Below are 16,066 nucleotides of genomic sequence, written 5' to 3' on the forward strand. Positions count from 1 at the left end.
GAGTTTCTTTCTCCAAAAAGGTCATTTAAAGGGGTTTATGCGTGGAACCTACTTCGAAAGGATACATATGAAGGACAAAGGAGTTTGAACTACAGAAGAGACGTGTCTAAGTGTGCATGTGCATGTGTACGTGTGCACGTGCACCTAAGACAGAGACTCCTCCCCACTTATACAGAGACTCCTCCCCCTGATACAGAGACTCCACCCCACGACAGAGACTCCTCCCCCTGATACAGAGACTCCACCCCACGACAGAGACTCCTCCCCTAAACAGAGACTCCTCCCCTTGATACAGAGACTCCTCCCCCTAAGACAGAGACTCCTCCCCTGAGAGACACTCCACCCCCTAAGACAGAGACTCCACCCCCTAAGACAGAGACTCCTCCCCCTAAAACAGAGACTCCACCCCTTGATACATAGACTCCACCCCCTAAGACAGAGACTCCTCCCCCTGATACAGAGACTCCTCCCCCTGATACATAGACTCCTCCCCCTTATACAGAGACTCCTCCCCCTAAGACAGAGACTCCTCCCCTAAGACAGAGACTCCTCCCCCTGAGACAGAGACTCCACCCCTAAGACTCCTCCCCTAAACAGAGACTCCTCCCCTTGATACAGAGACTCCTCCCCCTAAGACAAAGACTCCTCCCCTAAGACAGAGACTCCTCCCCCTGAGACAGAGAATCCTCCCCTGAGAGACACTCCACCCCCTAAGACAGAGACTCCACCCCCTAAGACAGAGACTCCTCCCCCTGATACAGAGACTCCTCCCCCTAAAAGAGAGACTCCTCCCCTAATATAGAGACTCCTCCCCCTGATACATAGACTCCTACCCCTTATACAGAGACTCCTCCACCTAAAAGAGAGACTCCTCCCCTAATCTAGAGACTCCTCCCCCTGATACAAAGACTCCTTCCCCTTATACAGAGACTCCTCCCCCTAAGACAGAGACTCCTCCCCTAAGACAGAGACTCCTCCCCTAAGACAGAGACTCCTCCCCTAAGACATAGACTCCTCCCCTAAGACATAGACTCCTCCCCTAAGACATAGACTACTCCCCTAAAACATAGACTCCTCCCCCTGATACAGAGACTCCTCCCCCTGATACAGAGACTCCTCCTCCTAAAACAGAGACTCCTCCCCTGATACATAGACTCCTCCCCTAAGACATAGACTGCTCCCCTAAAACATAGACTCCTCCCCCTGATACAGAGACTCCTCCCCTAAAACAGAGACTCCTCCCCCTAAGACAGAGACTCCTCCCCTAAAAGAGAGACTCCTCCCCCTGATACATAGACTCCTCCCCTTAAGACAGAGACTCCACCCCTTGATACATAGACTCCTCCCCCTAAGACAGAGACTCCTCCCCCTGATACATAGACTCCTCCCCCTAAGACAGAGACTCCATCCCTTGATACATAGACTCCTCCCCCTAAGACAGAGACTCCTCCCCGTGCGTGTGCATGTGTGTGCACGTGGTACTGCACGTGCGTGTGCATGTGTGTGTGCACATGCTAGTGCACGTCTGTGCATGTGCGTGTGCACGTGTGTGTGTGCATGTGTGTGTGTGCACGTGCGCGTTTGTGTGCACGTGCTAGTGTACGTGTGTGCACGTGCGTATGTGTATGCGTGTGCATCTATGTGCACGTGCTAGTATACGTGTGTGTGCACGTGCTTGTGTATTTGTGTGTGTGCATGTGTGTGTGCACGTGTGTGCACATGTGTGTGCACGTGCGTGTGCATGTGTGTGTGTGCACGTGCCAGTGCGCGTGTGTTTGTGCAAGTGCGTATGTGTGTGCTAGTGCATTTGTGTGTGTGCACGTGCTAGTGCACGTGTGTGTGTGTGCGTGTGCATATGTGTGTGCACGTGGTAGTGCACGTGCGTGTGCATGTTTTTGCACATGCTAGTGCACGTCTGTGCATGTGCGTGTGCACGTGCTAGTGTACGTGTGTGTGTGCACGTGCGTGTGCACGTGTGTGCACGTGTGCATGTGTGTGTGCACGTGCTAGTGCACGTGTGTGTGCACGTGCGTGCATGTGTGTTTGTGCACATGCGTGTGCACGTGTGTGTGCACGTGCGTGCAATTGCGTGTGCATGTGTGTAAGCACGTTCGTGTGCACGTGCTAGTGCATGTGTGTGCACGTGCGTGCATAGACATAGACTCCTCCCCTAAGACATAGACTCCTCCCCTAAAACAGAGACTCCTCCCCCTGATACAGAGACTCCTCCCCCTGATACATACACTCCTCCCCTTAAGACAGAGACTCCACCCCCTGATACAGAGACTCCTCCTCCTAAAACAGAGACTCCTCCCCTGATACAGAGACCCCTCCCCCTAAAACAGAGACTCCTCCCCTAAGACAAAGACTCCTCCCCCTGATACAGAGACTCCAACCCATGACAGAGACTCCTCCCCCCTTATACATAGACTCCTCCCCTAAGACAGAGACTCCTCCCCCTGATACAGAGACCCCTCCCCCTAAAACAGACTCCTCCCCCGATAAAAAGACTCCTCCCCCTGACAAAGAGACTCCTCCCCCTAATACAGAGACTCCTCCCCCAAGACAGAGACTCCTCCCTCCCTAGGAAGAGACTCCTCCCCCTAAGACTCCTCCCCCAAGAAAGAGACTCCTCCCCAAAGACTCTTCCCCCTGACAAAGAGACTCCTCCCCTAAGACAGAGACTCCTCCCCCTAATACAGAGACTCCTCCTTCCTTAGGCATAGACTCCTCGTGTATGTGTGAACGTGCTAGTGCATTTGTGTGCACGTGGTAGTGCATGTGTGTTTTTGCACGTGCTTGTGCACGTGCGTGTGCATGTTTGTGCACGTGTGTGTGTGCACGTGCGTGTGCATGTTTGTGTGTGCACGTGCCAGTGCGCCTGTGTTTGTGCACGTGCGTATGTGTGTGCTCGTGCATTTGTGTGCACGTGGTAGTGCACGTGCGTGTGCATGTGTGTGCACGTGGTACTGCACGTGCGTGTGCATGTGTGTGTGCACATGCTAGTGCACGTCTGTGCATGTGCGTGTGCATGTGTGTGTGTGTGTGTGCATGTGTGTGTGTGCACGTGCGCGTGTGTGTGCACGTGCTAGTGTACGTGTGTGTGTGCACGTGCGTGTGCATGTGTGTGCGCGTGCGTGTGCATGTGTGTGTGCACGTTTGTGTCCACGTGCTAGTTCATGTTTGTGTGCACGTGCATGTGTGTTTAAACGTGCACGTGTTTTTGTGCACGTGTTTGTGCATGTGCATTTGTGTGCACGTGCTAGTGCACGTGTGTGTGCACGTGCTAGTACAATTGTGTTTGTGCACGTGCGTATGTGTGTGTGCATGTGTGTTTGTGCGTGTGCATGTGTGCGTGCACGTGCGTGTGCATGTGTCTGAGCACGTTTGTGTGTGTGCAAGTGCGTGTGCATGTGTGTAAGCACGTTCGTGTGTACGTGCTAGTGCATTTGTGTGTGTGCACGTGCTAGTTCATGTGTGTTTGTGCACGTGCGTGTGCACGTGTGTGTGCACGTGCTAGTGCACGTGTGTTTGTGTGCGTGTGCATGTGTGTGTGTGTGCATGTGCATGTGTGTGCACGTGGTAGTGCACGAGCGTGTGCATGTGTGTGTGCACATGCTAGTGCACGTGTGTTTGTGTGCGTGCGTCTGTGTGTGCACGTGCGTGTGTGTGTGTACGTGCTAGTGCATTTGTTTGTGTGCACGTGCGTGTGCACGTGCTAGTGTACGTGTGTGTGTGCACGTGTGCGCGCGCGTGCGTGTGCATGTGTTTGTGCACATGCGTGTGCATGTGTGTGCGCGTGCGTGTGCATGTGTGTGGACGTGCGTGTGCATGTGTGTGGACGTGCTAGTGCACGTGCGTGTTCATATGTGTGCGTGTGCATGTGTGTGCACGTGCTAGTGCACGTGTGTTTGTGTGCGTGCGTCTGTGTGTGCACGTGCGTGTGTGTGTGTACGTGCTAGTGCATTTGTTTGTGTGCACGTGCGTGTGCACGTGTGTGCAAGTGCGTGTGCATGTGTGTTTGTGCACGTGCGTGTGCACGTGTGTGTGCACGTGCGTGCAATTGCGTGTGCATGTGTGTAAGCACGTTCGTGTGCACGTGCTAGTGCATGTGTGTGCACGTGCGTGTGCATGTGTCTGAGCACGTTTGTGTGTGTGCAAGTGCGTGTGCATGTGTGTAAGCACGTTCGTGTGTACGTGCTAGTGCATTTGTGTGTGTGCACGTGCTAGTTCATGTGTGTTTGTGCACGTGCGTGTGCACGTGTGTAAGCACGTTCGTGTGCACGTGCGTGTGCACGTGCGTGTGCATGTGTGTGCACGTGCGTGTGCAAGTGTGTTTGTGTGCGTGTGCATGTGTGTGTGTGTGCATGTGCATGTGTGTGCACGTGGTAGTGCACGAGCGTGTGCATGTGTGTGTGCACATGCGTGTGCACGTGCTAGTGTACGTGTGTGTGTGCACGTGTGCGCGCGCGTGCGTGTGCATGTGTTTGTGCACATGCGTGTGCATGTGTGTGCGCGTGCGTGTGCATGTGTGTGGACGTGCGTGTGCATGTGTGTGGACGTGCTAGTGCACGTGCGTGTTCATATGTGTGCGTGTGCATGTGTGTGCACGTGCTAGTGCACGTGTGTTTGTGTGCGTGCGTCTGTGTGTGCACGTGCGTGTGTGTGTGTACGTGCTAGTGCATTTGTTTGTGTGCACGTGCGTGTGCACGTGTGTGCAAGTGCGTGTGCATGTGTGTTTGTGCACGTGCGTGTGCACGTGTGTGTGCACGTGCGTGCAATTGCGTGTGCATGTGTGTAAGCACGTTCGTGTGCACGTGCTAGTGCATGTGTGTGCACGTGCGTGTGCATGTGTCTGAGCACGTTTGTGTGTGTGCAAGTGCGTGTGCATGTGTGTAAGCACGTTCGTGTGCACGTGCTAGTGCATGTGTGTGCACGTGCGTGTGCACGTGCGTGTGCATGTGTGTGCACGTGCGTGTGCAAGTGTGTTTGTGTGCGTGTGCATGTGTGTGTGTGTGCATGTGCATGTGTGTGCACGTGGTAGTGCACGAGCGTGTGCATGTGTGTGTGCACATGCTAGTGCACGTCTGTGCTTGTGCTTGTGCATGTGTGTGTGTGCACGTGCGTGTGCACGTGCTAGTGTACGTGTGCGTGTGCATGTGTTTGTGCACATGCGTGTGCATGTGTGTGCGCGTGCGTGTGCATGTGTGTGGACGTGCGTGTGCATGTGTGTGGACGTGCTAGTGCACGTGCGTGTTCATATGTGTGCGTGTGCATGTGTGTGCACGTGCTAGTGCACGTGTGTTTGTGTGCGTGCGTCTGTGTGTGCACGTGCGTGTGTGTGTGTACGTGCTAGTGCATTTGTTTGTGTGCACGTGCGTGTGCACGTGTGTGCAAGTGCGTTTGTGCACGTGCGTGTGCACGTGTGTGCAAGTGCGTTTGTGCACGTGCGTGTGCACGTGTGTGTGCACGTGCGTGCAATTGCGTGTGCATGTGTGTAAGCACGTTCGTGTGCACGTGCTAGTGCATGTGTGTGTGCACGTGCGTGTGCATGTGTGTGCACGTGCGTGTGCATGTGTGTGCACGTGCGTGTGCATTTGTGTGGACGTGCTAGTGCACGTGCGTGTTCATGTGTGTGCGTGTGCATGTGTGTGTGCACGTGCTAGTGCACGTGTGTTTGTGTGCATGTGTGTGTGTGCATGTGCATGTGTGTGCACGTGGTAGTGCACGAGCGTGTGCATGTGTGTGTGCACATGCTAGTGCGCGTGTGTTTGTGCACGTGCGCGTGTTTGTGCACGTGCTTGTGCATTTGTGTGTGTGTGCACGTGCGTGTTCATGTGTGTGCTAGTGCATTTGTGTGTGTGCACGTGCTAGTGCATGTGTGTGTGTGCACGTGCGCGTGTTTGTGCACGTGCTAGTGTACGTGTGTGTGCACGTGCTTGTGCATTTGTGTGTGTGTGCACGTGCGTGTTCATGTGTGTGTGTGCACGTGCGTGCAAGTGTGTGTGCATGTGTCTAAGCACGTTCGTGTGCACGTGCTAGTGCATGTGTGTGTGCACGTGCGTGTGCATGTTTGTGTGCGCACGTGCGTGTGCATTTGTGTGCGTGTGCATGTGTGTGTGTGCATGTTCCTGTGTGTGCACGTGGTAGTGCACGTGCGTGTGCATGTTTGTGTGCGCACGTGCGTGTGCATGTGTTTGCACATGCGTGTGCATGTGTGTGCACGTGCGTGTGCATGTGTGTGGACGTGCTATTGCACGTGCCTGTTCATTTGTGTGCGTGTGCATGTGTGTGTGCACGTGCTAGTGCACGTGTGTTTGTGTGCGTGTGCATGTGTGTGTGTGCATGTGCATGTGTGTGCACGTGGTAGTGCACGAGCGTGTGCATGTGTGTGTGCACATGCTAGTGCACGTCTGTGCATGTGCGTGTGCACGTGTGTGTGTGTGTGTGCATGTGTGTGTTTGCACGTGCGCGTGTGTGTGCACGTGCTAGTGTACGTGTGTGTGTGCACGTGCGTGTGCACGTGTGTGCGCGCGTGCGTGTGCATGTGTGTGTGCACGTGCGTGTGCATGTGTGTGCACGTGCTAGTTCATGTTTGTGTGCACGTACGTGTGCATGTGTGTTTTAACGTGCACGTGTTTTTGTGCACGTGCTAGTGCATTTGTGTTTGTGCACGTGCATATGTGTGCACGTGTGTGTGCATGTGCGTGTGCACGTGTGTGTGCAAATATCTCTAAATGTGCCTAATTATTTTCTAATGCCAAAAAAATGTGACAAAGACAATTATATTACTCGTGAAATGTTTATTTACGAAATATTTATTTTTTAAAAATTGAAACTCGATCAAATTAGGCTTCATCAAAGCAACAACACACTCATATAAACCAGACAGGTTACAAAATCAAATATTATGCAAAGGAAACTCAGAACGCATAAATTCAGCACAGAGAACTGCCAATGCAATGAAGCTGCACTGCCCATGAACTATAAATGATAAAAGTAACATTTCAGTAATCAGCATTGAAACGTGCTATTGTAAATATTTTTGCCTACTTCCAATTAGTGAGATACATGTGCCTGTCGGGGCGCGCAGGTTTCTTTAATCCTCGGTGGCACTGAGGACAGGGCCACTCGCAAGTCCTGTTCAACCGAGAGCCGCGACCTCCTGTTGTTCTTCATGTGAACTAGAGAGGAGAACGCCAACTCACACAGGCAGGTAGTGGGGAAAAGAAGCCGTTGCTCAATGGCGTGGTTGGACAAGCTCCGATGCAGAAGCCAACCAAAACTGATCCAGAGGGAGCTCACTACATTTGAGTTTCAGTGTGCGGTCCACACGGAGCTCTGCGCACTCCTCTCTCTCTCTTTCATAGTGAGCTTTTCTGTTGAGGATTCCTGGTTGAATGGGTCTCGGATCCAGTCATAGTCCTCGATGTCAGCCACACGTGCGGCGCTCAAACCTGTCTTTTAAGGTCTTAAGGTGTTCGGCACATACAGCGCGCTCCATAGCTGCCTGTGGCGCAGCTGATGCCAGCGGGAACATCTCCATGGAGCCCTGTCCCAAAGAATCATTTTGCCCATAAACCCCCCACAGAATCTTGTCTGTGGATGATCAAATATTTTCATTCCTGCCCTGAAGCTTGGCGTTCAACTCGTTCAGATGCCCAAATATGTCCGCAAGGTGAGCCAGCCTGGCGCACCGCCTCTCATCCGCGAGCTTGTCCGTATGTGGGACAGCGTGTTCAGGTGAACATTCAAAAAGCTCTTCCCGAAGCTCATAAAGACGGGATAGGACTTTCCCCCGTGACAGCCAGCGCACCTCTGTGTGGAGGATCAGGCTTTGGTGGCCGGCTCCCATCTCGGCGCACAGCTGGGAGAAGAGGCGAGATTTCAGTGTAATTCACCCGCCTCTGCACAGCCTGATTCAGCACCTCGGTCAACTCCGGGGGCATGGCTTTTGCAACTAATGCCTCTCGGTGCAAAATGCAGTGGTTTGTCACAATATGTGGCTTTTGTGCTTTCACCTGAGCAATAAATCCTTTCACTCTCCCCGTCATGCCTGCCGCACCATCTGCGCAAAGACTGACGCACACATTCCAGCTCAGATTGTTCTCTTCTAAATACTTATTGGTTACCCTGAATATTTCTTCTCCCGTTGTATGGCTTTCCATTTCTTTCCAGAAAAAAAAAAGTCTCTTTGATAGAGTCACCATCAACATATCTGACGTTTGCCAGAAGTCGGGCTGCGGCCCCACTTATGTCAGTAGATGCGTGCAGTTGTAGGGACAATCTGCCGCTCGCCTGTGGTTTCTCTGTCAAATGTTGCTCAATGTCTCCTGACATGTCGTCGATCCTTCTTTTCATTGTATTATCAGACGACGGCACTTTGGATAGCTCGTTTGCGGCATCTGGACCCAGCATGACACCTACAATTTTTTTGCAAGCGGGGAGGATGCGTGTCTCCGCTATTGTGTGAGGTTTCGTCTGCCTTGCAATGAGCTCCGCTAGCATGTAACTAGCCTCCATTGCCTTTTCAGACACTTTCACACAATCCAACAAACGGCCTCTGGTTCAGATCCCGCGCTCTTTTGAAGAAGGCCAAGTTTCTCTCAACGTGGAAGATGTACAAAAGGTTGTCTCTGTGTGTTTCTTTCTGTTAATAATTGCTGCGCGTGTGAATTCCCACCCTGTCAAGGTCCTTGAATGCACCACAAAGACGCAGGTCGGTTCAGCGCAAAACATCGGCTGAACGATCTCTGTGGTGTGTGCGTCCATTAAGCCGTGAGTTATGTTGATTTACTTATGTGTTACACTATGTTGATGTTTGTGTTTATCCGTGAGTCTACTTTGATGACTTAGCAGTAGTTTTGCCATCGGTTTGTATAATATGGGGAACATTTAGCCACAAATGAGTAACGTGGGGCTAGCCGCTAACTAGCTATAGCCTGAAACGTGTATGTAGCTGTATTGCTCATCTCTTTGGTTTATACATTGCATACTGTATGTTAATTGATCAGTCACAGTGCATGCCCCTTCATTTGTTGCATCTAAGCATAGATTTATTCTCATTCAAGTTTAATGGATTCATGCTGACTTTACATTCCAAACAAATCTTGAGCTGTATTTCAGTTGTTATTTGGTTAGATATATGTAGCTCAGGTGTATTCTTATGTTTAAGTTGTACTTCATTTCCAATCATTCTGTATTATTGTGCTTGTATTGCAGCAACCACACACCCACACCGTGCATAGCATTAGCTAACTTCTCCCGACAGAGGACGCGCTCAGGCTGAGGGCGGTTAGCATCCCCGGCGGTCCAAGTGAAACCATGAGACAGGTAGCTTTCATTATACTGCCTGCTGACAGTTTCCTTCTTTTGTTTTCCTGTGGTGGTGGTGGTGGGCTTTCGGTAGTCTCTGGACTGGTGGCTGGTCGTTTGCTCCGCACAAGAAAGCGCTCCATTTTCTCGCTAGAGTGTTTCTCTGTTTTAATGTTGTTCTTCAGCCTTTGATGTGTCACGCTCCTTTATATTTTTAAAATAATTGTTTTTAGGTATAGAATTTGCCTCTGTATTATTAAATGAGTGCATACAAAGTACTGATATAGTAAATTAAAAAAATATTATTTTTGTGTAGTTGTATATTGCAATAATGATATATGGCTGTCAAAATCCCACGGCACACCGTTTGGGAACCACTGAGCTAGCTAACCTGTACTGTACTGTCGTTAGCTAGCTAACCTTTACTGTACTGTGGTTAGCTAGCTAACCTGTACTGTACTGTCGTTAGCTAGCTAACATGTGCTGTACTGTTGTTAGCTAGCTAACCTGTACTGTACTGTCGTTAGCTAGCTAACATGTGCTGTACTGTCGTTAGCTAGCTAACATGCGCTGTACTGTCGTTAGCTAGCTAACATGCGCTGTACTGTCGTTAGCTAGCTAACATGTGCTGTACTGTCGTTAGCTAGCTAACATGTACTGTACTGTTGTTTGCTAGCTAACCTGTACTGTACTTGTGTGCGTGTGTGCACGCACGCGACTTGCCTAACAAGCACCATTTCAGCCAGATATAGGGACTTGTTTTAATACCATACATCTTGAATATCTTGTTAAGTGAAAAAGTCTTGAAAATATCTTGTTTTGAGTCATATTTCATATGAAACAAGCTTTTTTTTTACATTTGAAGAGGTTTTTAAGCTAATTTCAAGATCACTTTTATCTCAAAAGTCCTAAATTTCACATCTTATTTCAAGAAATCTTGACAAGCCGATTTTCACTAGTTCCATTGGCAGATTTTTTTTGCTTATTTCAAGCAAAAATGTCTTGTATTTGTTGTTTTTTTTACTTATTTTTGGAGGGGCATTTTTTTCCAGTGTTTAAGAAAAATGAAATCATCATTACTTTTGCTCCCTGCACTCCAATGCAACACGATAAACCTCACACTTCCACTTGTGTGGATACTGGAGGTGAGGAGCGGACAACAATGGCTCAAGGAAGAGCAACAAACTTATACCGAAACTCATTATCTCAGTCCAAAGGGACACATTTATTACTTTGTTGTATGGAAACTGGTTTAGTCAGTCAGTCAGACACACCATAGAGACACATGATTATGACACAGTTTTATGTCTTATAATCTGTGAGTGAAGCTAAAAGCTAAAGTTCTGAATCTTACCATGAGAAATTGATGATGAGTATTAATGATGAAACCAGATGCTCAGTGATGGCAACACTGCAACTATATGTTTTTACAATATGAACCTCTTTTGATGCAGCTCCTGTAAAGAAAATCAACTTTAAACAGGAAGAAAACAAGATCACCTGCAGCTCAGAGGGGATCTACCCAAAGCCTGAGCTCAAATGGATCACCGATCCTGAATCTTTTCTTCAGTTCACACCTACAGTCCAGCAGATGGAAGGCGAGCTTTTCCACATCAGCAGCTCTCTGATACTCTCAGACAGTGATACTGGTTTGGATTACACCTGCACCATCAGCACTCGCAGAAACCAGAAGAGAACTACTTTGTTTAAATCAAGTATGTCAACATGAAACTTCATTTGGTGGTGGATCTCGCTGCCTTTTCCAGATGTTCCTCTGAATGTTTTTTGTATCAAATATATTGATGTTTTTTCCATGTCTGTGTGTCCTTTTGTGTCCTATCATTTCAGCTAATATCAGTGGCTCAGGTGCTGAGATACAAATTCCCTGCAAGGCCCCGAAATCTCCCATAAAAAACATCACCTGGAGATTCAACCGCGGTCAGATCATTCTGACCAAGAGCGAAGCTGAAAGCTACAACGCTTCGGATGAGTGGAAAAAGCATGTGAAGGAAGTGTTGGAGACAGGTCTCACACTGAAGGACTTATCTTCAAATCAGGAGGGGGAATACATGTGTGAAATCAGTAATACTGAGGACACATACATACATACATCAAACTTCTTTCTTCAAAAGAAAGAAGGTAACTTTCTTAAAGAAGGTAAGACACAGTAGAGATCAGACGAGTCTGTTATGGTGCTCACGGTATCAGTGATGATGTTTTAGTCTCTGTCACAGAAAGCTGTGATGGTAACAAGCAGAAGATGTGTAATGAGCATGGTTTAAAAGATGTATGTTACTGAAAAAAAAGGTTACTTCTTCAATTTGATAATTTCATCTTTACTGTTACATCCACTTGCATTAGGAATGTCTATCCAACAGAAGCAGCTCAAAGCCTGTAGTCACTCTATGGATGTTAGGCTAAAACTTTTAAGATGTGTGTGTGCTGTCATCTGTAATCACTGATATGAAAGATTTTTTGGCTCTTTCTCTGTTATAGAAAGGAATAATGCAGCTATTGCTGCAGGTGTGACCATTGGATTAGTTGCAGTTGGAGTATTAATAGCCGTGCTTCTGTGGAGAAAAAAATATAGCAACAAGGTAAAACATGTGTTCAGCTCTCACTTATTATATTTTGTGTATGTAAATATGTTCATATTTCAGTCTTATTTCATGTCTTGAAGTAATGTGATGCAGTTTCATAGATTGCATAACTTAAACAGCTATTATTGGTGACTAAAATATAACCATAAAATAAGAATGTATCCAGGATATACAGTGAAAATGCTGTTAACTCCACAATGACACAAATTATTCTTACTCTCACCAGGCTAAGCATAGCCCCGTCCCCACACAAGATTCATCCATCCCCACACAAGATTCACCCGTCCCCACACAAGATTCATCCATCCCCACACAAGATTCATCCATCCCCACACAAGATTCATCCATCCCCACACAAGATTCATCCGTCCCCACACAAGATTCATCCGTCCCCACACAAGATTCATCCGTCCCCACACAAGATTCACCCGTCCCCACACAAGATTCATCCGTCCCCACACAAGATTCATCCGTCCCCACACAAGATTCATCCGTCCCCACACAAGATTCATCCGTCCCCACACAAGATTCATCTGTCCCCACACAAGATTCACCCGTCCCCACACAAGATTCATCTGTCCCCACACAAGATTCACCAAGCTTGTGACAGAATCATGCTCATTGGACATGTAAGTACAACAATATAAATATATTGTAAATTCATCTCGGTAACTATTATTAAATCAAAGGTTTCCACTCTGTTGGAGATGTTTTTATCATCAGCTAAAACAGACCATGTATCAGTTCTGCTGATCAATGGATTAATCTTAAAGCCGACATACGTTAAATCCTGTTTCATGATTTCAACGCTGACCTCTGTTTTGTTTCTTTTTGCAGGGAGACGAAGGCGGAGACATGTTTACAGCATCAGAGCAAAACTCAAGCATCTATGAGACTCTGACGGCCTTTTCGACTAACTTTGTGCCACTGCTGGCTTGGAGCCGAACTTAGAGGTGGTTCTTTTTTCTAACTGCTCAACGGTTCATGCATAAACGGCATAGATTAGTGAATCTTGTTCAGCCTAACCGAGGAACAGAATATCACAAACTGAGCTTCAACATGGACATGAAGTAGATGCATGAGCTCATCGTTCCTCTCATTGCTGCCTAACATTCTAAAAGCATCCGTGGTGGTTTATAAACCGTGCTAATGGATTTTATAGGGCAACATTCACAATCTCTGTGTTAATGAACAGCACTGAGTTTTAAGAACACTAAGCAGCATTTACAAATGTTGCTCACAAACACCAACTGCTGTTTAAAACAGCATTTATAAACTAAACTGGTGATGTTAAGACATCACTTTGAAGGGAAACTGAGCCAAACTCAGTTATTTGTGAAGATAAAGTGTCCGCATGCACTATGGTACTATACAGAAATCTAGAATACGCCAGAGAGAATGTCGATCGTACATCGAAGGGACGTGTAAAGTGACGTCATGATGAAGCTCAGTGGTAGCTCATGGTTGTGCAAAATCAACCAGTTCTTTGAAGGTTCTGAACTGGCTGTCGCACCAGCACTTGGTTAAAGAAGTTTGAAAAGCATTTGAGAACAAGATTTGTTTTGTTTTAGAAGTATTTATAACACTTTATGCACACTGATTAATGAAGGACGCACAAGATTTGCACTTGAATGTAAAATTCTCTGAAATCTGAGGTCCAGTCTTACAGCAAAATGAGAAATAGCCGCATAACTTTCATCAAGGAATTTATGTCCACAGACAAGATTTTTGTGGAGTTTTCTTGGTAGTGAACATGAAGAAAACTCCATAGAACACTACAGTTTTGACAACAGTGATCCTGTCCAAATCCCTAATGTCTTCAGGCAGCTTTACTGCAAATCAATGTCTCTTTGCATTGATTTGCTGTTCCATCCTTGCACATTATAAATTAATCTACTTGTTTGAGGTTAGATATTCAAACCGAGAAAGTTAACGTTACGTTCTGCCACAACATTGCATTAGAACTGACCCTCTACAAAGTCAAATCCAAATATTACTCGCTGCTGAGTCCCAAACCATTGAGCAAATACACAAACCATCCCAGATCCACAGAGCAGGCAGTTTAGTGAAGGACGTTACTTTGACAGTAGAACTGCATGGCACTACATTGTCTCCTTCATGCGACTATTTAGAGTTTTTCCATAAGACTGGGCGGAAGGCACAGCAAAGCGTATCTCCTCCCCCCTTTAAATATAGTAAAGAAGAAGTAAAAGAATAACTCAGACACACAAAGCCGCTGTATGTGTGTCACAAAGGGAAAAATCATGTTCATTTTCCTTCTTTGTGACAGAGTCTCCTAATATTAGTGTCAAATGTTTTGTAAAAAGAAGAAGAAGTTGTGACGTGTTGTAACTTAAACTCTGCGTTACATAACTGTTCTATCTATTGTGCAGGTACCTTGAAAGTTTTATTTTCTTTGATTCTTTTTTTAATATATTATCTTCTTTTGTTTGTTTTGCTATGATGTATTGTCCAACACTGTTGAATGTAATCACCACTTGCTGTAATTCTGGCCCTGTGACGGACTGGTGAGGGTGTACTCTGCCTCTCGCTCAATGGCTTCTGGGTTAGGTTTCACTAAACCCTTGAATATGCGTCTTTATTTATAAAATAACTAAAGTCCCAACAAGTAAATGGCTTTAAATGCACACATTACAATTAAATCGTACTGCCTGCATTTAGAGCCATTACGTCTTTGACGACTGCTTGATTATTTTCACTGATTTCTTCTCGTTGAGGGGTGTAACTTCCACATGTGACTGTACTTCGACGTGGCTGCAGTCACATGAGAACAGCACTGAAGATCAATGAAAGAAAAACAACACCTCAGAGTGAACGATAAACAAATATCTATTAGTTATTGGAGCGAGTGTGGGAGCTGGAAACCTTTCACTCCGACACTCTGAATGTGTTTGGAACAGTTATGACTAAATGAAGTAGGGTTACAGGTTGTAGCCACCACATGAAGTGATTTATTTGATGTAATTGTTGAGTCATTTTTATATAAATGTTGATTTTTTTTTTTTTTTTTTTTTTTTAAAACGGTCAGTTTATTTTTTTTTTTAAATAAAGAATTTTTTATTTAAACCTATTTGGATGTGCATCTTTATTGAAACGCCATAAATTAACAGCAAAGTGTGGAGCCATTTCAGGGCCAAAAAAGAAATTAGAATTTTTTTTAAATGAAAGTCCAATTTTGAACAGTTCAGTGTAAGAGTCAACTACTGCGTGTGATACTTTGTGAGTGAGGGAAATGTTCACTTAGAAAATTTTGGCACATTTTATCCCTCTATCTATCACTGCACTACAGTGGTGTTGACCCAAACGGCCTAAATGACCAAACTTTATCTGTGGCCTGTGTTATGTAATACAAAATATAAGAAGTGGCAAACAGGTTATTGGAGTTCCCACATTTTCCTGCAGGCATCGTGACTAAGAGTACCCCGACAGCCAGATGTCCTCTGAAGCCCCGCATCAGTGCCAAAAGTTTAAAACAGTAAAAATAAATAAATAAATCTGAAAGTGTTTAAAAAAAAAAAAAAATGTTTTGAACTGGAAACAAAATATCCGAATCTGAAAATGTAAAATCTGAAACTCAAGAAAACAAAAAGTAGAAAAAAGGAAAATTTGAAATAGAAAAAAACAATTAAATGGATTTGGATTTGTTAAATTTCCAAATATCATGGCCCTGAAATGGCTCCATACATTTCCTGAAATATGAAGGGTTTGGAAAGGTTTTATGTTTCAGCTTAATCCTCAAAGAGAGCCAACTATATCAGCGTTATCAATCAGATGAAGTAAAAACTTCAGATATAGTAAGTATCTGTGAGTAAGACCAAGCGTGTTGTGTTTTTTCAGTGAACTTTCTCCGGTGGAGATGGCAGCCCCCTCGAACAAAACAAAAGCACCGAATACGGTCACTGTTGAAAAGTTGTCCTATCAGGGTTGTTTTCTTCAGAAAAAAGCAAAACATCAATCCATAAAATATCCTGTTGTAAAGCACTTTGAGTACCAGTTGGCTATTGTAAAGGGCTATATAAATCAAATTTGATTGATTGATTGATTGATCGATTGATTGATTGATTGATTGAACATCATGAATCATGACAGATCCAAGTCAATCCAAAGCTAAAGCTAAAAAAAAATTATAT

At 46.2% G+C, this 16,066-nt stretch overlaps 1 protein-coding gene across 1 annotated transcript; it reads left to right on the forward strand.

The window, feature by feature from the left end:
- The first annotated feature begins 9,245 nt into the window (after positions 1–9,245).
- LOC142369975 (uncharacterized) lies at positions 9,246–14,941 on the forward strand. The gene is made up of 6 exons (XM_075452396.1): positions 9,246–9,333; positions 10,770–11,030; positions 11,164–11,472; positions 11,812–11,912; positions 12,142–12,544; positions 12,753–14,941. Exons 2-5 carry the CDS (start codon positions 10,907–10,909, stop codon positions 12,520–12,522), a joined length of 915 nt encoding a protein of 304 aa, XP_075308511.1. The 5' UTR covers positions 9,246–9,333; positions 10,770–10,906; the 3' UTR covers positions 12,523–12,544; positions 12,753–14,941.
- The last annotated feature ends 1,125 nt before the right edge of the window (positions 14,942–16,066 follow it).

The sequence above is a fragment of the Odontesthes bonariensis genome, chromosome 20, assembly GCF_027942865.1.
Source record: "Odontesthes bonariensis isolate fOdoBon6 chromosome 20, fOdoBon6.hap1, whole genome shotgun sequence".
NCBI classification, from domain to species: Eukaryota; Metazoa; Chordata; class Actinopteri; order Atheriniformes; family Atherinopsidae; genus Odontesthes; species Odontesthes bonariensis.

Bases quoted from the DNA above. Each gene is read 5' to 3' on its own strand.
- LOC142369975 (XM_075452396.1), top strand. From the start codon at position 10,907: ATGGAAGGCGAGCTTTTCCACATCAGCAGCTCTCTGATACTCTCAGAC. The intron at 11,031-11,163 runs GTATGTCAACAT...CTATCATTTCAG, and splicing joins AACTACTTTGTTTAAATCAA to CTAATATCAGTGGCTCAGGT. The intron at 11,473-11,811 runs GTAAGACACAGT...TCTCTGTTATAG, and splicing joins AGGTAACTTTCTTAAAGAAG to AAAGGAATAATGCAGCTATT.